The 19,834-nt window shown below is 42.6% G+C and overlaps 10 protein-coding genes across 10 annotated transcripts; 5 read left to right on the top strand and 5 right to left on the bottom strand.

Moving 5' to 3' along the window:
* Positions 1 to 112: 112 nt before the first annotated feature.
* LOC106130905 (chorion class B protein PC10-like) lies at positions 113 to 799 on the bottom strand. Its single transcript, XM_013329852.2, has one exon. The coding sequence runs from the start codon at positions 797 to 799 to the stop codon at positions 113 to 115; it is 687 nt and encodes a 228-aa protein (XP_013185306.1).
* Positions 800 to 1,106: 307 nt separating this feature from the next.
* LOC106130897 (chorion class CA protein ERA.3-like) lies at positions 1,107 to 2,102 on the top strand. The gene is made up of 2 exons (XM_060952589.1): positions 1,107 to 1,157; positions 1,557 to 2,102. The coding sequence occupies exons 1-2, from the start codon at positions 1,107 to 1,109 to the stop codon at positions 2,100 to 2,102; spliced, it is 597 nt and encodes a 198-aa protein (XP_060808572.1).
* A 2,012-nt stretch (positions 2,103 to 4,114) lies between these two features.
* Positions 4,115 to 4,783, bottom strand: LOC106130888 (chorion class B protein PC10-like). The gene has a single exon (XM_013329829.2). The coding sequence runs from the start codon at positions 4,781 to 4,783 to the stop codon at positions 4,115 to 4,117; it is 669 nt and encodes a 222-aa protein (XP_013185283.1).
* Positions 4,784 to 5,082: 299 nt separating this feature from the next.
* LOC132903729 (chorion class CA protein ERA.3-like) lies at positions 5,083 to 6,114 on the top strand. The gene is made up of 2 exons (XM_060952588.1): positions 5,083 to 5,133; positions 5,569 to 6,114. Exons 1-2 carry the CDS (start codon positions 5,083 to 5,085, stop codon positions 6,112 to 6,114), a joined length of 597 nt encoding a protein of 198 aa, XP_060808571.1.
* A 2,591-nt stretch (positions 6,115 to 8,705) lies between these two features.
* Positions 8,706 to 9,433, bottom strand: LOC106130878 (chorion class CA protein ERA.1-like). Its single transcript, XM_060952587.1, has 3 exons — positions 9,383 to 9,433; positions 9,161 to 9,230; positions 8,706 to 8,899 (listed from the first exon to the last, which is right to left on the bottom strand). The coding sequence occupies exons 1-3, from the start codon at positions 9,431 to 9,433 to the stop codon at positions 8,706 to 8,708; spliced, it is 315 nt and encodes a 104-aa protein (XP_060808570.1).
* A 284-nt stretch (positions 9,434 to 9,717) lies between these two features.
* On the top strand, positions 9,718 to 10,386 carry LOC106130870 (chorion class B protein PC10). The gene has a single exon (XM_060952586.1). The coding sequence runs from the start codon at positions 9,718 to 9,720 to the stop codon at positions 10,384 to 10,386; it is 669 nt and encodes a 222-aa protein (XP_060808569.1).
* A 1,797-nt stretch (positions 10,387 to 12,183) lies between these two features.
* LOC132903728 (chorion class A protein Ld5-like) lies at positions 12,184 to 12,966 on the bottom strand. The gene is made up of 2 exons (XM_060952585.1): positions 12,894 to 12,966; positions 12,184 to 12,726 (listed from the first exon to the last, which is right to left on the bottom strand). Exons 1-2 carry the CDS (start codon positions 12,942 to 12,944, stop codon positions 12,184 to 12,186), a joined length of 594 nt encoding a protein of 197 aa, XP_060808568.1. The 5' UTR covers positions 12,945 to 12,966.
* A 281-nt stretch (positions 12,967 to 13,247) lies between these two features.
* Positions 13,248 to 13,921, top strand: LOC132903727 (chorion class B protein PC10-like). Its single transcript, XM_060952584.1, has one exon. It carries the CDS (start codon positions 13,253 to 13,255, stop codon positions 13,919 to 13,921), a length of 669 nt encoding a protein of 222 aa, XP_060808567.1. The 5' UTR covers positions 13,248 to 13,252.
* A 1,420-nt stretch (positions 13,922 to 15,341) lies between these two features.
* Positions 15,342 to 16,463, bottom strand: LOC106130860 (chorion class CB protein M5H4-like). Its single transcript, XM_013329795.2, has 2 exons — positions 16,335 to 16,463; positions 15,342 to 16,044 (listed from the first exon to the last, which is right to left on the bottom strand). The coding sequence occupies exons 1-2, from the start codon at positions 16,383 to 16,385 to the stop codon at positions 15,367 to 15,369; spliced, it is 729 nt and encodes a 242-aa protein (XP_013185249.2). The 5' UTR covers positions 16,386 to 16,463; the 3' UTR covers positions 15,342 to 15,366.
* Positions 16,464 to 16,544: 81 nt separating this feature from the next.
* On the top strand, positions 16,545 to 18,181 carry LOC132903726 (chorion class CA protein ERA.1-like). The gene is made up of 2 exons (XM_060952583.1): positions 16,545 to 16,683; positions 17,654 to 18,181. The coding sequence occupies exons 1-2, from the start codon at positions 16,633 to 16,635 to the stop codon at positions 18,179 to 18,181; spliced, it is 579 nt and encodes a 192-aa protein (XP_060808566.1). The 5' UTR covers positions 16,545 to 16,632.
* The last annotated feature ends 1,653 nt before the right edge of the window (positions 18,182 to 19,834 follow it).

Raw genomic sequence — 19,834 nt, 5'->3', positions numbered from 1 at the left:
TCCTCTATTATTTTATTCACATGGTTGAAGTATGACTAAGAAATAATAAAAATAAGTTTGATTCTTTACAATAAGTTTAATTCGATCGTTTTCATATTTTATGAGCGGAAATTTACAGGTAAAGTCCTGCACGGCCACCCAGTCCACCGAGTCCTCCGATTCCACCGATAGCTCCAATACCATTGATACCACCGATACCCAGACCTAGACCACCGGCAGCTGGCAGGAGGGAGGCAGATCCAGTCTCGCTGATGATGCCGATGTTGCCGTTACCGCAGCCGCAAGAGGCAGCTCCTGAACCACCAGACGCTAGGGCTCCTTCGAAGGCCACAGCGCTCAAGAACGGCAGCTGACCGCTGATCAGCAGAGCGCCTTCGATCGCGTTGTCTGACACCACGTTGAGGCCGGCTGGGACGACGGGGCCCATGCTGGAGGTCGGCAAGACTCCTCCGGCAGACAGGAGGCTGAGGTCGAGGAAAGCTGGGCTCGCCACACCGATGTTGCCAAGACCCAATCCGAGACCGGTGTTCAAGCCGAGTCCGGTGTTCAAGCCCAATCCGGTGTTCAAGCCCAATCCGGTGTTCAAGCCAAGTCCGCTGCCGACACCAAGACCAATGCCGTTGTTTATGCCGACCGCGCTGCCCAGGCCGAGACCGCCAGCATAGCCGAGACTGTTGGACGCTCCGCTGTTGACCACAACATTGTTATCTACCACTGAGTTTCCACTGATGTATTGGGCAAAAGCCGCCTGGATCAGAAGGGCTACGGCCAAGAATGCGAAGGTAGCTTTGAATGCCATGTTGCTGAACTGTCTCACTTGAATGCTTACAACATGATGTGTATCATTATTTATACCACTTCACGTAATCAATTTTGTCATAGAGACCTACATTGCGTGGTCTATTGATAAAGAAAAGGTATCATTATTCACGTTTCACGCGTATATTTTATCATCTAGGTAAGTTGGTGAATCTATTGTTTAATTCGATAACACCATACACAATTTAACAACAACGCTTTTGTAAATATTTCATGATTGTTAGCCAGTATAAAATAAACGAGTTTTGGACATTTAATATCATTTTGGAAAGTTCCTCCGATACAACATGTCCACTTTTGCATTCTTACTTCTTTGCATCCAGGCTTGCCTCATTCAGGTATTTTTTTTTTTAATTAATATAAGTACTGGCTGAAAACCTCAAACGGCATGTAATTTAACCTGTAGATTATATTTTCGGGCTTATAGAAATAGCCCACTAGCTGATGAATTCATCATTGATTTTACCAGCAACTCTACTAACTAGATGACTTCTTACTATATGCCCAATATGGGTTAGTTCCCTTGCAAAAGTTGCTGAGACCGGACCGGTTGCTTCTTGAATCAAAAACTGGATTATAGTCAAAACCACCCTATTCTCTTCTCCAGAGGGGTGAGATTGCAACCTAAACCATTGCCATGAGCAAAAAGATCATTTTTTATTTAGTATTTTAAAGTCTACTTTTAAAAGAAATTACTATGTACCACAAAGATACTTATAAATTTAATTTTTTTTCAGCAAGCCTACAGCCAAATTTATGGCCTCCGACCTTCATACGGCGCTGCGGGTTACGGCGAAGTAGATGTTACTGCCATTGAGGTCGACACATTCGGCGGCGGCGCGGTTGGCTACAACGGTGGCTTGGGAATTGGAGGCTTGGGAGTTGGCAACTTGGGATTGGCTGGCATCAACAACTTGGGCCTGGCTGGTATCAACAACATAGGACTGGCTGGAGCTGGCGGCTTGGGATTGGCTGGAGTGGGCATCAACTCTGGACTTGGTCTTGGCTTGAACTCCGGTCTCGGTTTGGGTATTGGCAATGTCGGAATTGGCGGACTTGGCGTTGGCTCGGTCGGTCTTGCCGGCGTCGGCGCTGGCTACGGCGGTGTGGGTAACGGCGCTCTCGCCGTCGCTGGAGAGCTGCCAGTCTCTGGCACCACCATCGTCACTGGCGCCGTGCCAGTGCTTGGAGCTGTTGGTTTCAGTGGCAACGTGCCAGCTGCTGGCGCCGTCTCCATCTCCGGCAACTGCGGATGCGGTGGTGTTCCATACGGAACCTTCTAAGCTTCTAACTGAACAAAACGATTAAATAAAATTAGAACAAACATTGTTTTACAAAAATTGGATTTAATTCATTTTTCTAAAAATCCGCCTTGTTTCTTTGTCATTAATTAACTGCAAATATGGTAGATAATACATACATAATCACGTCTATATCCCTTGCGGGGTAGACAGAGCCAACAGTCTTGAAAAGACTGATAGGCCACGTTGAGCTACTTGGCTTAACGATAGAATTGAAATTCAAATAGTGACAGATTTGCAAGCATGCAAGCCTATCGCCTAAAAGAAGAATCCCAAGTCTATAAGCCTATCCCTTAGTCGCCTTTTACGATATCCACGGAAACGAGATGGAGTGGTCCTATCTGCTTTACTGCTATAGAGAAGACAAGAAAGATATTATGAGAATAACATCGGTAGCAATATGTGAATGCCATATCAAGTCCTGGCTCAGTGATATGCTTTTGGAATATGACCTCAGTAATAAGCATTGCCTAGACTGGGCCTTGGATGTTTATTAATAAAAGAATTCATTAAAATATAATACTAGCTTTTGTATGCAATTTTGTACTCAAATTGGTCCGTTCTTTTCCCGTTTGTTTTGTAATTTAGAGATATCATGGAAGAACCTTTGAGACAGGAAAGGAGAGGCAGGAGCGCCCTTCACGTGATATACAAGTTAAACCAGTCTCATAATAAAAAATGTTCTACCCGACCCGACATATCTTGACAGAATGTCATGGCGCAGACATTTTAGGAGAGCGAGACCTTAGCGACGTAAGAAAAATATAGACGTGGAAAAAAAGGCGGACGGAGTTTTACTATACGGCAAAATGAAGCACCTATAATGTGCCGCCTTACTGTATATATTAAGTCCCACGCACACACCCTTACCAATAGTGTGACAGTCGGTTGCCATTACTTCAAATATGCGGTATAGATTATCTCACGAAAACAGTTTTCTGTTAGTTTCAGAGAGTCCTCTCGGCACGTTAGGTCTATAATTAAAAAAGGAATTAACTTTTTTGTATTGGTGCCGTGTGGTTCCCGGCACCAATACAAAAGAGAATAGGACTGGGATTCTCGTGTTAGGCGATGGGCTAGCAACCTGTCACTATTTGAGTCTCAATTCTATCATAAAATCGAACAGCTGAACGTGGCCTACTAGTCTCTTCATGACTTTTGGCTCTGTCTACCCCGCAAGGGATATAGACGTGACTATATGAATGAATGAATGGATGATAGAAAGGAAGATATAATAAGAAGAATAGTATGCTAAGATGGTTTGGCCATGTGGAGAGGTTAAATGAAAGGTTGACTAAGCAAATTAACAAGGAGAGTACGAATTGAAAGGTACGAGTGGGAAGGCTTATCTTATATACTTGAGATTCTCCTTTTAGGCGATGGGTTAGTAACCTGTCACTATTTGAATCTCAACTTTATCATTAAGCCTAACAGCTGAACGTGGCCTATCACTCCTATCAGTCTTTCAAGCGAGCCAGTGCTCCTCAACAGAAATGACGTACTCCGGACATAAATTACAGAAATCAATCAGTCCTAGTGCCGTGTGGTTCCCGGCACCAAAACAAAAAAGAATAGGACCACTCCATCTCTATCCCATGGATGTCGTAAAATGCGACAAAGGGATAAGCTTACAAACTTGGGATTCTTTTTTAGTCTAGCAACCTGTCACTATTTGAATCTCAATTCTATCATAAAGCCAAATAGCTGAACGTGGCCATTCAGTCTTTCAAGCGAGCCAGGGCTCCTCAACAGACGACGTACTCCGTTCAGAATGACGTACTCCAGACATAAATTACAGAAATCAATTAATCCCAAATTCATGCATCTCTTTCTGTTACTAGATCAAAATGATACTGATCAGAATTCTCTATTATTTTATTCACATGGTTGAAGTATGACTAAGAAATAATAAAAATAAGTTTGATTCTTTACAATAAGTTTAATTCGTTTGTTTTCATATTTTTGTTTCATATTTTATGAGCGGAAATTTAAATTTACAGGTAAAGTCCTGCACGGCCACCCAGTCCACCGAGTCCTCCGATTCCACCGATAGCTCCAATACCATTGATACCACCGATACCAAGACCAAGACCACCGGCAGCTGGCAGGAGGGAGGCAGAGCCAGTCTCGCTGATGATGCCAATGTTGCCGTTACCGCAGCCGCAAGAGGCAGCTCCTGAACCACCAGACGCTAGGGCTCCTTCGAAGGCCACAGCGCTCAAGAACGGCAGCTGACCGCTGATCAGCAGAGCGCCTTCGATCGCGTTGTCTGACACCACGTTGAGGCCGGCTGGGACGACGGGGCCCATGCTGGAGATCGGCAAGACTCCTCCGGCAGACAGGAGGCTGAGGTCGAGGAAAGCTGGGCTCGCCACACCGATGTTGCCAAGACCCAGTCCGAGACCGGTGTTCAAGCCCAATCCGGTGTTCAAGCCCAATCCACTGGCCAAGCCAAGTCCGCTGCCGACACCAAGACCAATGCCGTTGTTTATGCCGACCGCGCTGCCCTGGCCGAGACCGCCAGCATAGCCGAGACTGTTGGATGATCCGCTGTTGACCACAACATTGTTATCTACCACTGAGTTTCCACTGATGTATTGGGCAAAAGCCGCCTGGATCAGGAGGGCTACGGCCAAGAATGCGAAGGTAGCTTTGGATGCCATGTTGCTGAACTGTCTCACTTTAATGCTTACAACATGATGTGTATTCATTATTTATACCACTTCACGTAATCAATTTTGTCATGGAGACCTACATTGCGTGGTCTATTGATAACAAAAAGGTATCATTATTCACGTTTCACGCGTATATTTTATCATCTAGGTAAGTTGGTGAATCTATTGTTTAATTCGATAACAATTTAACAACAACGCTTTTGTAAATATTTCATGATTGTTAACCAGTATAAAATAAACGAGTTTTGGACACTTAATATCATTTTGGAAAGTTCCTCCGATACAACATGTCCACTTTTGCATTCTTACTTCTTTGCATCCAGGCTTGCCTCATTCAGGTATTTTTTTTTAAATTAATATAAGTACTGGCTGAAACCCTCAAACGGCATGTAATTTAACCTGTGGATTATGTTTTGGGGCTTATAGAAATAAATGATACTAGCTGATAAATTCATCATTGATTTTACCAGCAACTCTGCTAACTAGATGACTTCTTACTATATGCCCAATATGGGTTAGTTTCCTTGCAAAAGTTGCTGAGACCGGACCGGTTGCTTCTTGAAAAAAAAACATCTTATTTAAGCCAATCCTGGAATAGAGTCAAAAGGCGCACCCTATTCTCTTCTCCAGAGGGGTGAGATTGCAACCTAAACCATTGCCATGAGCAAAAAGATCATTTTTTATTTAGTATAAAAATCTACTAATATTAAAGTCTACTTTTAAATAAATTACTATGTACCACAAAGATATTAATAAAAACATTTTATTTTCAGCAAGCCTACAGCCAAATATATGGCCTCCGACCTTCATACGGCGCTGCGGGTTACGGCGAAGTAGATGTTACTGCCATTGAGGTCGACACATTCGGCGGCGGCGCGGTTGGCTACAACGGTGGCTTGGGAATTGGAGGCTTGGGAGTTGGCAACTTGGGATTGGCTGGCATTAACAATTTAGGATTGGCTGGCATCAATAACATAGGACTGGCTGGAGCTGGTGGCTTGGGATTGGCTGGAGTGGGCATCAACTCTGGACTTGGTCTCGGATTAAACTCCGGTCTCGGTTTGGGTATTGGCAATGTTGGAATTGGCGGACTTGGCGTTGGCTCGGTCGGTCTTGCCGGCGTCGGCGCTGGCTACGGCGGTGTGGGTAACGGCGCTCTCGCCGTCGCTGGAGAGCTGCCAGTCTCTGGCACCACCATCGTCAATGGCGCCGTGCCAGTGCTTGGCGCTGTGACCTTCAGCGGTAGCCTGCCAGCTGCTGGCGCCGTCTCCATCTCTGGCAACTGTGGATGCGGCGGTGTACCCTACGGAACCTTCTAAGTCTCAGTCAAATTCGAAACTTTGAATGAATACAAAAATTAAACTTTATTAAAAAAAATTGAGCAGTTATTATGTTATTTCTTTTTTGCGCCATTACGTTAATTTCCCAACTCAAATCACGTTTCCGATGTACAATGTTCGTGACGTATGTTCATACGATGACACTTTCTATGTATATTAGTTTGATTGATAACCGATGCTCTTACTATGGGGAGGAAACATACATACATACATAAAATCACGCCTCTTTCCCGGAGGGGTAGGTAGAGACTACATTTTTCCACTTGCCACGATCTCTGCACACTTCCTTCGCTTCATCCCCATTCATAACTCTCTTCATGCAAGCTCGGCGGTTTCGGGTACTCTTGACTATTGGGGGGAAACATCTCTAGGGAATCTGCAACTGCATAACACAACCATGATGCTGGGTCAGGTTCTCCCTAAAAACTGACTTACCATTTTAGGTACATTGTTAGAACCGGATCATACGTTAGACCAATCGGGTCTTAGGTCAAGAGGCAGATGATGACTGGAATACCGCTTCAATGTTATAGTGAAGATTAATTAGTTAAAGACAACACAGTCATATCGGTCTATCTGTATCAAATAGCAGGTACCCATCACCGCTAATATTCCGACACTTAAATTTAGAAAACTTATCATATATATTTTTGCCCACAAAAAACATTAACTTTAAAAAAAAAACACATTTCGGTCAGAAGCGTCATAGGTGTAACCAGTAAGGTGCACAGATTCAAGTCCCACCTCGGCTATGTATCAATGACTATTTTTGAAAGTTGTGAGCATTAGTTTTAATACCAACCGACGCTCTTACGGTGAGGGAAAATATCGTGAAGAAAATTGCACATTCAGGCAACTGGTTAGGGCCCCCTGTAAAGGTTGCGTAATAACGTGGGAAAAGAAAGATCACCTAAAGGAAGAAATCTATACATGAATTAAAATAGTAAAAATATTTTTTCTGTACGTTTAGTATTTTTGACTGAAATGGATAGAGGATGACATTTAGAATGAATAATAGAATGCAAATATTTTTTTTATTTTTTTGTCTGTCGGTCTGTATGTATGATCACACTTATCTCCGAAGGTACTGAACCGATTTACTTAAAACTTTCACCAATTGCCTCTTTTAACTCAGAAAAACATTTAAAGTTAGTTTCATCAAAATCGGTACACTAAAAAAAAGGTAACGTCATTTGAATGAACTCAAGGCATGAGTTTGCCTGCAAATAAGTATACGCGGAAAAATTCGAAATTTACGCGAAGTACTTAAGTCACGGGCAACAGCTAGTTTTTAATAAAATCTACATGCGTGTAGCTGATTGTGGTAAAAAGCTACTCTTTGCATCAAATTATCAGAAATATGGATTAATTATATAGGATAAATAAAAATTAAATAGCTACTTAATTTTGCAATATTATAAAAAAACAGGACCACTCCATCTCTTTCCCATGGATGTCGTAAAAGGCGTCTAAGGAATAGGCTTACAAACTTGGGATTCTTTTTTAGGCGATGGATTAGCAACCTGTCACTATTTGAATCTCAATTCTATCATTAAGCCAAATAGCTGAACGTGGCCATTCAGACTTTTCAAAACTTTTGGCTCTGTCTACTCCGCAAGAGATATAGACGTGACCATATGTATGTATGTATAAAAAAATTACAGTAGAAGTGATGATTTTGGTCCGACCGTCATTAAAGGGCAGATCTTCTGGCAGGCTAGGCTTTGTCGATTATTCCCAGTAATTTCCTTAAGCATCCTGAGGTGACAACTGGGAATTTTCTGTCGTTTTTAACTAAATTCCAATCCATAGTAACTTTGCTTGTACAATTTAGAGACTTCACTGCTATTGGCTGACGACATAGCGTGCTTTGCTGTGATTGGCTGATAGCATGTGACGTAGGTATGTCGCACTTTCTCGTAGTGCAATCATCATGATCTACTCAAATTGTTTTCATAATAACTTTCGTTAACTAATCATACTAATCTCATATGATGACTAAAATTATTTTGAACAAAACTATCAAGTGCCGTGTGGTTCCCAGCACCAATAGAAAAATAATAGAATCACTCTTTCTCTTTCCCATGGATGTCGTAAAAGGTGACGGTGAAGAATTCTTCTCGTAGGCGATGGGCTAGCAACCTGTCACTACTTGAATCTCAATTCTATCTTAAAGCTAAATAGCTTAAATAGCTTATCAGTCTTTTCAAGACTGTTGGCTTTGACTATCGCAAAATTCAAGAAAAATAAGAAAATGTACACAGGTTCAAATCCTACCTCATCCATGTACAAATGACTCTTTTCTGACTTATGTACACTGGTTTGAGTGCAAATGGAGTGTAATGGAGTAATACTATTACTGTGAGGAAAAACATCGTGACAAAATATGTGTAAAATGATCCAATAAAATATTCGGTTCCCTTGCAAAGTACCAAAGAAAACAAGAAAAGTTATAACGAAATTAGGATGAGGGTGAAATCGGGAAAGGATCATTAATAATATTAAGTTTTAAATGGCAATTATACTGTTATTTATTAAAGAATTTCGTGATGCCTAATTGTTTTACACGTTTAGAAACTTCCATAGGGAACACCACCGCAACCGCAGTTGCCAGAGATGGAGACGGCGCCAGCAGCTGGCACGCTGCCACCGAAGGTCACAGCGCCAAGCACTGGCACGGCGCCAGTGACGACGGTGGTGCCAGAGACTGGCAGTTCTCCAGCGACGGCGAGAGCGCCGTTACCCACACCGCCGTAGCCAGCGCCGACGCCGGCAAGACCGACCGAGCCAACGCCAAGTCCGCCAATTCCGACATTGCCAACTCCCAAACCAAGACCAGAGTTCAAGCCAAGACCAAGTCCTAGGTTGTTAACGCCAGCTACTCCTAAGCCACCAGCCAGTCCTAAGTTGTTGATGCCAGCCAGACCCAAGTTGCCAACTCCCAAGCCGCCAATTCCAGCCAAGCCGCCGTTGTATCCGTATCCGCCGGCACCAAATGTGTCTACCTCGACGGCAGTCACTTCAGATCCGCCGTAACCCACAGCGCCGTAGGATGGTCCATAGCTGTTGAGGCCATAAATTTGGCTGTAGGCTTGCTGAAAGTAAAATATTTTTTGAGTTATAGAAATCATGGAGCGGAAGGCGATGGAGATTTAGTTGGATGAATTTGGTTTTGATTTTGATAAAATCCTTGAGAGACATAAGACTTGACAAGAAAAGGACTTTAGAGTAATTATAAAGATTTTACCTGGATGAGGCATGCCTGGATGCAGAGCAACAAGAAAGCAAAAGTGGACATGTTTACTGTGAAATTTGTTCCAAAACTAATGTCAATTCAATAAACATTACCCTTTTATACAGCGTTTAATCAAAAAATATTTTCATAAGTGTTATATCTATTGCAAAGTTTCTTTTTATCATTATCAAATAATAGCAATTTACGAAACGTGTCTACATAACGATGCATTTTGCTATCAAGTGCAAGCGCACGCAATGTAGGTCTTTATGACAAAACTGATAAAGATATCGGTATAAATAGTTCGTAAATTTTGTTGAGGAAGCATTATTTGTGAACCAGTCAACATGGCATCCAAAGCTACCTTTGCATTCTTGGCCGTAGCCCTCCTGATCCAGGCGGCTTTTGCCCAATACATCAGTGGAAACTCAGTGGTAGATAACAATGTTGTGGTCAACAGTGGATCATCCAACAGTCTCGGCTATGCTGGCGGTCTCGGCCTGGGCAGCGCGGTCGGCATAAACAACGGCATTGGTCTTGGTGTCGGCAGCGGACTTGGCTTGGCCAGTGGATTGGGCTTGAACACCGGATTGGGCTTGAACACCGGTCTCGGACTGGGTCTTGGCAACATCGGTGTGGCGAGCCCAGCTTTCCTCGACCTCAGCCTCCTGTCTGCCGGAGGAGTCTTGCCGATCTCCAGCATGGGCCCCGTCGTCCCAGCCGGCCTCAACGTGGTGTCAGACAACGCGATCGAAGGCGCTCTGCTGATCAGCGGTCAGCTGCCGTTCTTGAGCGCTGTGGCCTTCGAAGGAGCCCTAGCGTCTGGTGGTTCAGGAGCTGCCTCTTGCGGCTGCGGTAACGGCAACATTGGCATCATCAGCGAGACTGGATCTGCCTCCCTCCTGCCAGCTGCCGGTGGTCTAGGTCTGGGTATCGGTGGTATCAATGGTATTGGAGCTATCGGTGGAATCGGAGGACTCGGAGGACTGGGTGGCCGTGCAGGACTTTACCTGTAAATTTCCGCTCATAAAATATGAAAACGAACAAATTAAACTTATCCTAAAGAATCAAACGTATTTTTATTATTTCTTAGTCATCATTCAACCACATGAAAAAATACATGTTTACATACATATCAGACACGTCTATATTCCTTGCGAGGTAGATAGAGCCAACAGTCCTGAAAAGACTGAAAGGCCACATTCAGCATGACTTTATGATAGAATTGAGATTAAAATTGTAATAGGTTCACAGCCCAGCTAGCCCAAGAAGAATCCCAATTTATAATCCTAACCCTTAGTCGCGTTTTACGCCATCCAAGATGAAAGATATAGAGTGGTTCTATTTTGAAGTGTCAGGAAGTACTTGGCACCCAGAAACATGAAATGAAATTGAGAATTCTAATCAGTAGGTACTCGTAGTGTGAGACCTGATGATTATCAAGAAATGCTAATTTTGGAATGATTAAAGTCCTGGTATCTTTACCAGGACTTTAATCATTTTCGTTTCCGTTTCTGTTGAGCATCCAGGAATTATTGTTCATTTATTTTTTCATGACTTACGACTATCAACTATTAAGGAATTTATAAGGCAGAGCTAACTGTAAAAGTGGGACAGGGCCAGCCTCGTCGAACTTTCAAGGAACAAATTTCGAATGTCTTGAAAAAGGGAGATGTTAGGAGTACCCGTAATCGTCGAATATGCATGAAAAGAGTAATGAGTGTAGAGGAAGCGGGAGAGGTCTGTGAGGATCGTAGCAAGTGGTATTCCATAGTCGCTGCCTACCCCAATGGGAAACAGGCGTGATGGTATGTATGTATGTACCTACAACTATCATTACAGCAGCAGGTGAATTTAATGTTAAAAACGTTCTTTACCACTTAACCTTTACAAAATGGCGGATAAATAAAAATTTAAAAACCCTAGCTTAGTTGCACGTACATTTTCTGTTTATTCCAATTTACCGATGATACGATTTTAGAAACAAAAATGAACAATTTTTCAAGTATTTACCATTGTCCACTTTTACGGTCTGTCATGTATGTAAATTGTATCTACGGTGTTAACACAGATATAATAAAGCTATGCCTTGTGGTTCCCGTTCACCAATGGAAAAAAGAATAGAACCACTCCATCTATTTCCCATGGATGTCGTAAAAGGCGACTAAAGGATAGGCTTTTTTTTATGCGATGGGCTAGCAACCTGTCTTTATGAATCTCAATTCTATCATTAAGACAAATAGGTAAACGTGGCCATTTAGTCTTTTCAAAACTGTTGGCTCTGTCTACCCCGCAAGGGATATAGACGTGACCATATGTATGTATGTATCATAGCCATTCCACGTGTTATGAGATTTGATGACGTGCCATTGAATGGGTGCATGGATGAACCATTGTTTTTTTGCCGGAACCAGAATGCCTCTCTGATGCAAGCCTGGGAGAAGATCGTTTCATCAAGGTAGCGCTTGTCACCTACCCCATAACATACTTAAAGTTGATTCCAGTTCAATTGAAAACATTCCTTTTTTATCTGGGACTGGGGAGTGTACCGCTTATACGAGCGAAGCGAAGCGCATGGGAAGAATCTACCTGTTATCGGAACGACATGACCTTGATTTGAAGTCTCAAAGCTTAGTCATTATTACTCAAACGATACAAATTTTTCTCATTTTCATCTGTTATTATCATCATACACAGCCAGTTTTTTGGTCATGAAGAAAATGGGGTGAATATTTATAAAACACATTTTCTGTAAAGATATTCGTGATTTGTAATTCATTTAATCATTTCGAACTTAATCAACTAGGGTTTATTTAGAAGGTTCCATATGGGACACCTCCGCATCCGCAGTTGCCAGAGATGGAGACGGCGCCAGCAGCTGGCACGCTGCCCCCGAAGGTCACAGCGCCAAGCACTGGCACGGCGCCATTGACGATGGTGGTGCCAGAGACTGGCAGCTCTCCAGCGACGGCGAGAGCGCCGTTACCCACACCGCCGTAGCCAGCGCCGACGCCGGCAAGGCCGACCGAGCCAACGCCAAGTCCGCCAATTCCGACATTGCCAACTCCCAAACCGAGACCGGAGTTCAGGCCAAGTCCAAGTCCAGAGTTGATGCCAAGTCCTAGGTTGTTAACGCCAGCTACTCCTAAGCCACCAGCCAGTCCTAAGTTGTTGATGCCAGCCAGACCCAAGTTGCCAACTCCCAAGCCGCCAATTCCAGCCAATCCGCCGTTATATCCGTATCCGCCGGCACCAAATGTGTCTACCTCGATGGCAGTCACTTCAGATCCGCCGTAACCCACAGCGCCGTAGGATGGTCCATAGCTGTTGAGGCCAAGAATCTGGCTGTAGGCTTGCTGAAATAAAATAAAAATTGGAGATAGGTAATATATCTAACACCAACAGTTAAACTGAAGACGAGTTATAACATGAGTTAGAAAGTTAAGAATCGGCATCAAGAAAACAGTTTTGTTGGTTGAATTCGATAAAAGTTTTTGGTTGAAATATAAAGGAAAAAAATTACCTGAATGAGGCAAGCCTGGATGCACAACAACAAGAAAGCAAAAGTGGACATGTTTTACTTCGAAAGATGTTCTCTCACTGATGGCATTAGAACTATCAGCATTTCTTATATACTATTTTTAGTTATCATGAAATATTTTCATTACATAGTTTATTGTGCATAGCTTTTATCATAATAACAATAGAAATTCAACACCTTTGCGAAGTGATAATATATGCAAGTAAACGTGAACTATAATACGTTTAGCTATCAGACATAAGCACACGCAATATAGGTCTTTATGACAAAACTGATAAAATATAGCCGTATAAATACTTCATGCATTTTGTTGAGTAAGCATTCTTAGAAAATCAGTCGACATGGCATCCAAAGCTACCTTCGCATTCTTGGCTGTAGCCCTCCTGATCCAGGCGGCTTTTGCCCAATACATCAGTGGAAACTCAGTGGTAGATAACAATGTTGTGGTCAACAGTGGATCATCCAACAGTCTCGGCTATGCTGGCGGTCTCGGCCTGGGCAGCGCGGTCGGCATAAACAACGGCATTGGTCTTGGTGTCGGCAGCGGACTTGGCTTGGCCAGTGGATTGGGCTTGAACACCGGATTGGGCTTGAATACCGGTCTCGGCTTGGGTGCTGGTCTTGGTTTCGGCAACATCGGTGTGGCGAGCCCAGCTTTCCTCGACCTCAGCCTCCTGTCTGCCGGAGGAGTCTTGCCGATCTCCAGCATGGGCCCCGTCGTCCCAGCCGGCCTCAACGTGGTGTCAGACAACGCGATCGAAGGCGCTCTGCTGATCAGCGGTCAGCTGCCGTTCTTGAGCGCTGTGGCCTTCGAAGGAGCCCTAGCGTCTGGTGGTTCAGGAGCTGCCTCTTGCGGCTGCGGTAACGGCAACATCGGCATCATCAGCGAGACTGGCTCTGCCTCCCTCCTGCCAGCTGCTGGACTTGGTCTTGGTCTTGGTGGAATCGGTGGATTCGGTGGTCGTGCCGGAATCGGTGGATATGGCGGACTTGGTGGACTTTACTTGTGAAGTTCCTTTCACCAAGAAATTAAAATGAACCAATAAATACATTCAAAGATTCAATTATAGTTTACTGTCATTTACCTGATATTAATTTTGCCTGATTTTTACTTTTGTTTTTTCTTTCCCATGGATGTCGTAAAAGGCGACTAACCCTTATAAACTTGGGATTCGTTTTTGGGCGATGGGCTAGCAACTTATCACTTTTTGAATTTCATTTCTATCATTAAGCCAAACAGCTGAATGTGGACTTTCAGTATTTTTGTCTTTCCAAAATGGGTTTAAACGTGACTTTAGTTTGTAATCATCTTTTTTTTCTTTTCTTTTTATAAGTTTTAGTTTTAATTTGAGTTTTATGATTGTTATCATAACATTATTGTAAATTATATTCATGTTAGTTTACTTCTTATCTAGAAACTTCTTTCACAATTTAGATAATTGGCTCTGGCGTTGTAGATAAAAATCTTACATGACTTTTACTCATCTCACTCAGTTTGAAAAAAGCATTCCTAGCGTCTACATTGTTCTGTTACTACTCTACTGCAAACATTTTTACAATATCATCATAACGATTGTCTACGCCAGAGTTGAAAATATCTATGGTTACGAGGACGATGCAGGGAAAGGTGTGATGTGCGGGGGGAAGGGGCGCGTGGTCGTCCGCTGCGCTACAGGTCAGCAGAACGCTAGCAAGACGCGACCCGAATACACGAAATAAAAGAAATATGGCTTTTTATTTAGTATATACATAAAATCACGCCTTTTTCCCGTCGTGGTAAGTAGAAACCTTTGTCCACTTGCCATGATCTCTGCATACTTCCTTCGCTTCTTCTACATTCATAAATCTGTTCGTGCAAGCTGGACGGCTTAGGGTACTCTTGACCTGTCCCTTTGCTAGGACGTCCTTAATTTGATCAACAAGATACGTTCGTCTTAACTCTTCCCGCTCCGACCTTTCCCTCCACACTCTCCTTGTATATCTGCTTAGTCAACCTGCTTTCATTCATCCTCTCCATGACATGACCAAACCATCTTAACATACCCTTTTCTATTCCTGTTACCTTTGTGCGAATGTCCGTGATGCCAACCCGGGCACCCCAGGAAGATCAGCTGATGATCTTTCGGGAACACCATCCTACCGGTCTACCTTTAAACTTGAACATATTCTTGTTTTCCTTTTTTTTGTGTGGGTGTTTTATGAATAAAGTCTTTTTAAGAATGAATATTTTTTTATTTATTTTACCTCTGGACTCGTAAAATAAATTCGTAAAATAAATTACGAACTTTTTATGAATAAAGTATTTTGGTTTTTCAATGTTTAAAGTTTACTTTCCACAACATTTCCAGCAACCATAAATACTAAGGTGAACGATTGCAATCTATGTATAAATAATACGAAGAAACTCATTTATCAAATGTATTTTTTATTGATTTGTTGCAAATTATTTGTTGACTTACAAGTAAAGTCCACCGATTCCGGCACGACCACCGAAACCGCCGATTCCACCGATTCCTCCGATTCCTCCGATTCCTCCGATTCCGCCGATTCCTCCGATTCCGCCGATTCCTCCGATTCCGCCGATTCCACCAAGACCAAGACCACCGGCAGCTGGCAGGAGGGAGGCAGAGCCAGTCTCGCTGATGATGCCAATGTTGCCGTTACCGCAGCCGCAAGAGGCAGCTCCTGAACCACCAGACGCTAGGGCTCCTTCGAAGGCCACAGCGCTCAAGAACGGCAGCTGACCGCTGATCAGCAGAGCGCCTTCGATCGCGTTGTCTGACACCACGTTGAGGCCGGCTGGGACGACGGGGCCCATGCTGGAGATCGGCAAGACTCCTCCGGCAGACAGGAGGCTGAGGTCGAGGAAAGCTGGGCTCGCCACACCGATGTTGCCGAAACCAAGACCAGCACCCAAGCCGAGACCGGTATTCAAGCCCAATCCGGTGTTCAAGCCCAATCCACTGGCCAAGCCAAGTCCGCTGCCGACACCAAGACCAATGCCGTTGTTTATGCCGACCGCGCTGCCCTGGCCGAGACCGCCAGCATAGCCGAGACTGTTGGATGATCCGCTGTTGATCACAACATTGTTGTCTACCACTGAGTTTCCACTGATGTATTGGGCGAAAGCGGTCTGAAAAAGAAAATTATTTCCTTATAAGTGCCTTAAAATCAAAGTAAGTTGTAGGCGCGGGGAACAGAAATAACTGTAGTTCGCTTAATAAATTCAAAGGTATGGTTTAGAATTACATATGTTATCTACTACATATTGGCAGAAACCCCGTATCTTTCGATGATATATTGATGCTGGGTAATCAGATTCTGAAATCGCAAAGCGATTTTGCAATTTATATTTATTTATGTTAACAAAATTATATACCTACATTATTATTATTTATTTATCTTAATACTTGTGATGCTTACCTGTATGGTCAAAACCAATCCGCACAAAACCAAAGTAACTTTAACTGCCATTTTGATGATTTGAGGTTACGCTCCGTAATGATTCAATTTTGAAAATACTTCCTATTTATACTTAATGCATAATATTACCTACTACATAATATGTCTTATCAAATTTCACCTTTTGACATATATAAAGGTAAGAGTGATAAGGTATGTATGCAATTGTATGTTGAAATTCCAATAAATTTACGGTATATATAGTTATTTGCATTGTACGAAATTTATTCTGAGTTTCGGAGTTCTTTATCCAGAAAACATGTCCACTTTTGCTTTCCTGCTGCTCTGCGTACAAGCTTGCCTCATTCAGGTATAATATTTTTTCTAAATATTATAATCTTCTGTCTATGTCTACTTTTTGTTAGTAGGTACGTCATGAGGACAACTAGTCCTGATTTATAATTTTTGACGAAAAAAAACTCTGGACTCGATAAAAAGACAACAGTATAAAATAAAATAATAAAAAGATAACAGTATTCGGAAAAACGTTCAAAAAAAGGCGGGAAGATTTTTCTTCTTTTTTTTTTACTATAGAAATTGCGCACAGATAAGTAATTGGCGCAAACAGTACGAGTTTTTTAATACTTACTTATAAAGATATAATTTATTGTATCAAAATATTCAAACCACCTTGATAAAACTAAAAAAAAAACAAAATAAAACTAATTGAGTAAAAATGAAAGATACATCTACAAATACACATAAATATGAAACTAACAATGTCTTCAAGGTGGATTTCAAATTTCTTTTACATGCATATCAATCTTTATCTGTAAAGTGATCATAAGATTGAGATTCAGATATAGTAACAAATGCTAGGTCATTTACTACTGTTTTATTAAGACTGACCCGGAGTTCACTTATTACTCTATTATTGAATTGGATTCGTCAGATTTTTGCCGTGTGGTTTCCGGCACCAATACCAAAAAAAGAATAGGACCACTCCATCTCTTTCCCATGGATGTCGTAAAAGGCGACTAAGGGATAGGCTTACAAACTTGGGATTCTGTTTTAGGCGATGGGCTAGCAACCTGTCACTATTTGAATCTCAATTCTATCATTAAGCCAAATAGCTGAATGTGGCCATTCAGTCTTTTCAAGACTGTTGGCGCTGTCTACCCCGCAAGGGATATAGACGTGACCATACGAATGTATGTATGTAGATTTTAACACGAACCGACTATTATCTGATCTCTGCAACCTTTGCAAACTCTTTCCATGATTGACTTAAAGAAAGAGAAGCAACATAAAAACTGATGAGTATTTGTATCTCTTTCCAGCAAGCCTACAGCCAAGCTATCTTTGGTGGGTACGGTCTGGGTCCTTCATACGGTGCTGTGGGTTATGGCGGAACTGAAGTGACTGCCGTCGAGGTTGACACCTTTGCCGCTGGCGCGAGTGGCTACAACGGCGGCTTGGGAATTAACAACTTGGGTCTGGCTGGCATCAACAACTTAGGACTGGCTGGTGGCTTAGGAGTAGCCGGCGTTAACAACCTAGGACTTGGCATCAACTCTGGACTTGGTCTTGGAATCAACTCCGGTCTCGGATTGGGAGTTGGCAATGTCGGAATTGGCGGACTTGGCGTTGGCTCGGTCGGTCTTGCCGGCGTCGGCGCTGGCTACGGCGGTGTGGGTAACGGCGCTCTCGCCGTCGCTGGAGAGCTGCCAGTCTCTGGCACCACCATCGTCAATGGCGCCGTGCCAGTGCTCGGCGCTGTGACCTTCGGTGGCAACGTGCCAGCTGCTGGCGCCGTCTCCATCTCTGGCAACTGCGGATGCGGAGGTGTCCCATACGGAACTTTCTAGATTGTTTTACAATGGAATCAAATAAAGACCTTTTTTGCATCCTATATTTTGTATTGATTTCAAGCTAGAACATACATACATATGATCTCGTCTATATCCCTAGCGGGGTAGACAGAGCCACCAGTCTTGAAAAGACTGATAGGCCACGCTCAGCTGTTTGGCTTTGTGATATAATTGAGATTCAAATAGTGACAGGTTGCTAGCCCATCGCCTAAAAGAGGAATCCCATGTTTATAAGCCTATCCCTTAGTCGCCTTTTACGACATCCGTGGGAAAGAGATGGAGTGGTCCTATTCTTTTTTGTAATGGTACCGGGAACCACACGGCAAATTCAAGCTAGAAACTGGTTGAAACTATATATAGGTATATATATATTGTAGTAGGCATCGAAATCTACCTATGTACGGTTGACATCATTAGAGATTTATGAATGTGGATTAAGCGAACGAAGTACAGGGATCGTGGCAAGTGAAAGGATGTAATCTCTGCCTACCCCTCCAGTTATAAAGTTTGATATTTTTGTATGTATGTTTGTAATAAATTTTATCTTTTTTGTAACGAAGTTATAAACTTCAGCTATTACTGGGTACATAAGACAAACAGTCATTTTAAGACTTCAATCCACATTGGGCTTTCACGCTAAGCACGTCTCATTGATGGAATTGAAATTTACGTGACTGTTTCAAATTTACTCTGGATCTTTTCTTCTTCCTCCTGGCTTTAGTCCCGGTTGCATCCTCACCACTCCGGAGAGAGGACCTAACCTATGATCGATCGATCATAGTTACACATCCAATTGCCTCAATGTGCAGGTTTCCTCACGATGTTTTCCCTTACCGTAAGAGCAAGTTATTAAATTTTTTTATGACAGTTTCTAATTTTAACTGAATCATTAATGCCTTTGTTATTTTATTTATTAATTATCTTTCCTTCTTTCGAAGTTTATAACGCCTACGCCGAATTGATCTATATAGATAGATACAGCATTGAGCATTCTTGCTATGATATAAGTAAAAGGTGTGTCTGAAAATACAAGTAAGAAGGATTGTTTAGTACGGTCTCGCCTTCTAAAATTTTGAAATCTATACTAGGTAATATTATAAAGCTGAAAAGTTTGTTTGTTTGAACGCGCTAATCTCAGGAACTACTGGTTCGAATTGAAAAATTATTTTGGGTTGAACAGACCATTTGTCGAGGAAGACTTTAGGCTAATTATAACATCACGCTGCAACTAAAAGGAGTAAAGAAATAATGGAAAATATGAAAAAAAGGGGGAAATTATTCATCCTCAAGGGCTTCAATGATGCCCATAACAACTATTCCACGCGGACGAAGTCGCGGGCCCAGCTAGTTAGGTATATACCAACGTCTTTATCTCTTTTTCAATTCTTTTATTATGTAGCGGGAGCGGTGATTCGGGCTCGACCGCCACCAAAGGGAAGATCTTCCGCCAGGCTAGGTGTTATGCCTGGGGAACCGCGCGACACACGATGTTGAGTCCTAGGTTGTATTTATTTATTATGCTTCAAAAATTTATTACCTAAGACTAAACGAGAATGTCACATCTTCCCACAAACGACTGATATGCACTCGATATAAACAAGTTTGGACTTATTGTTACTTTTGTTATTTGTTCTATTTTTTCTCTCAATT

This window comes from Amyelois transitella, chromosome 29 (assembly GCF_032362555.1).
Source record: "Amyelois transitella isolate CPQ chromosome 29, ilAmyTran1.1, whole genome shotgun sequence".
NCBI classification, from domain to species: domain Eukaryota; kingdom Metazoa; phylum Arthropoda; class Insecta; order Lepidoptera; family Pyralidae; genus Amyelois; species Amyelois transitella.
Note: the sequence above shows the minus strand (reverse complement) of the source record. Positions and strands in the feature narration are given on the sequence as shown.

Bases quoted from the DNA above. Each gene is read 5' to 3' on its own strand.
- LOC106130897 (XM_060952589.1), top strand. From the start codon at position 1,107: ATGTCCACTTTTGCATTCTTACTTCTTTGCATCCAGGCTTGCCTCATT. The intron at 1,158-1,556 runs GTATTTTTTTTT...ATTTTTTTTCAG, and splicing joins TCCAGGCTTGCCTCATTCAG to CAAGCCTACAGCCAAATTTA.
- LOC106130888 (XM_013329829.2), bottom strand. From the start codon at position 4,783: ATGGCATCCAAAGCTACCTTCGCATTCTTGGCCGTAGCCCTCCTGATC.
- LOC132903727 (XM_060952584.1), top strand. From the start codon at position 13,253: ATGGCATCCAAAGCTACCTTCGCATTCTTGGCTGTAGCCCTCCTGATC.
- LOC132903729 (XM_060952588.1), top strand. From the start codon at position 5,083: ATGTCCACTTTTGCATTCTTACTTCTTTGCATCCAGGCTTGCCTCATT. The intron at 5,134-5,568 runs GTATTTTTTTTT...TTTTATTTTCAG, and splicing joins TCCAGGCTTGCCTCATTCAG to CAAGCCTACAGCCAAATATA.
- LOC106130905 (XM_013329852.2), bottom strand. From the start codon at position 799: ATGGCATTCAAAGCTACCTTCGCATTCTTGGCCGTAGCCCTTCTGATC.
- LOC132903726 (XM_060952583.1), top strand. From the start codon at position 16,633: ATGTCCACTTTTGCTTTCCTGCTGCTCTGCGTACAAGCTTGCCTCATT. The intron at 16,684-17,653 runs GTATAATATTTT...ATCTCTTTCCAG, and splicing joins TACAAGCTTGCCTCATTCAG to CAAGCCTACAGCCAAGCTAT.
- LOC106130878 (XM_060952587.1), bottom strand. From the start codon at position 9,433: ATGTCCACTTTTGCTTTCTTGTTGCTCTGCATCCAGGCATGCCTCATC. The intron at 9,231-9,382 runs GTAAAATCTTTA...TTTTACTTTCAG, and splicing joins TCCAGGCATGCCTCATCCAG to CAAGCCTACAGCCAAATTTA. The intron at 8,900-9,160 runs CTGAAGTGACTG...TTGCCGGCGTCG, and splicing joins CGCTGTGGGTTACGGCGGAT to GCGCTGGCTACGGCGGTGTG.
- LOC106130860 (XM_013329795.2), bottom strand. From the start codon at position 16,385: ATGGCAGTTAAAGTTACTTTGGTTTTGTGCGGATTGGTTTTGACCATA. The intron at 16,045-16,334 runs GTAAGCATCACA...TTTCTTTTTCAG, and splicing joins GATTGGTTTTGACCATACAG to ACCGCTTTCGCCCAATACAT.
- LOC132903728 (XM_060952585.1), bottom strand. From the start codon at position 12,944: ATGTCCACTTTTGCTTTCTTGTTGTTGTGCATCCAGGCTTGCCTCATT. The intron at 12,727-12,893 runs GTAATTTTTTTC...ATTTTATTTCAG, and splicing joins TCCAGGCTTGCCTCATTCAG to CAAGCCTACAGCCAGATTCT.
- LOC106130870 (XM_060952586.1), top strand. From the start codon at position 9,718: ATGGCATCCAAAGCTACCTTTGCATTCTTGGCCGTAGCCCTCCTGATC.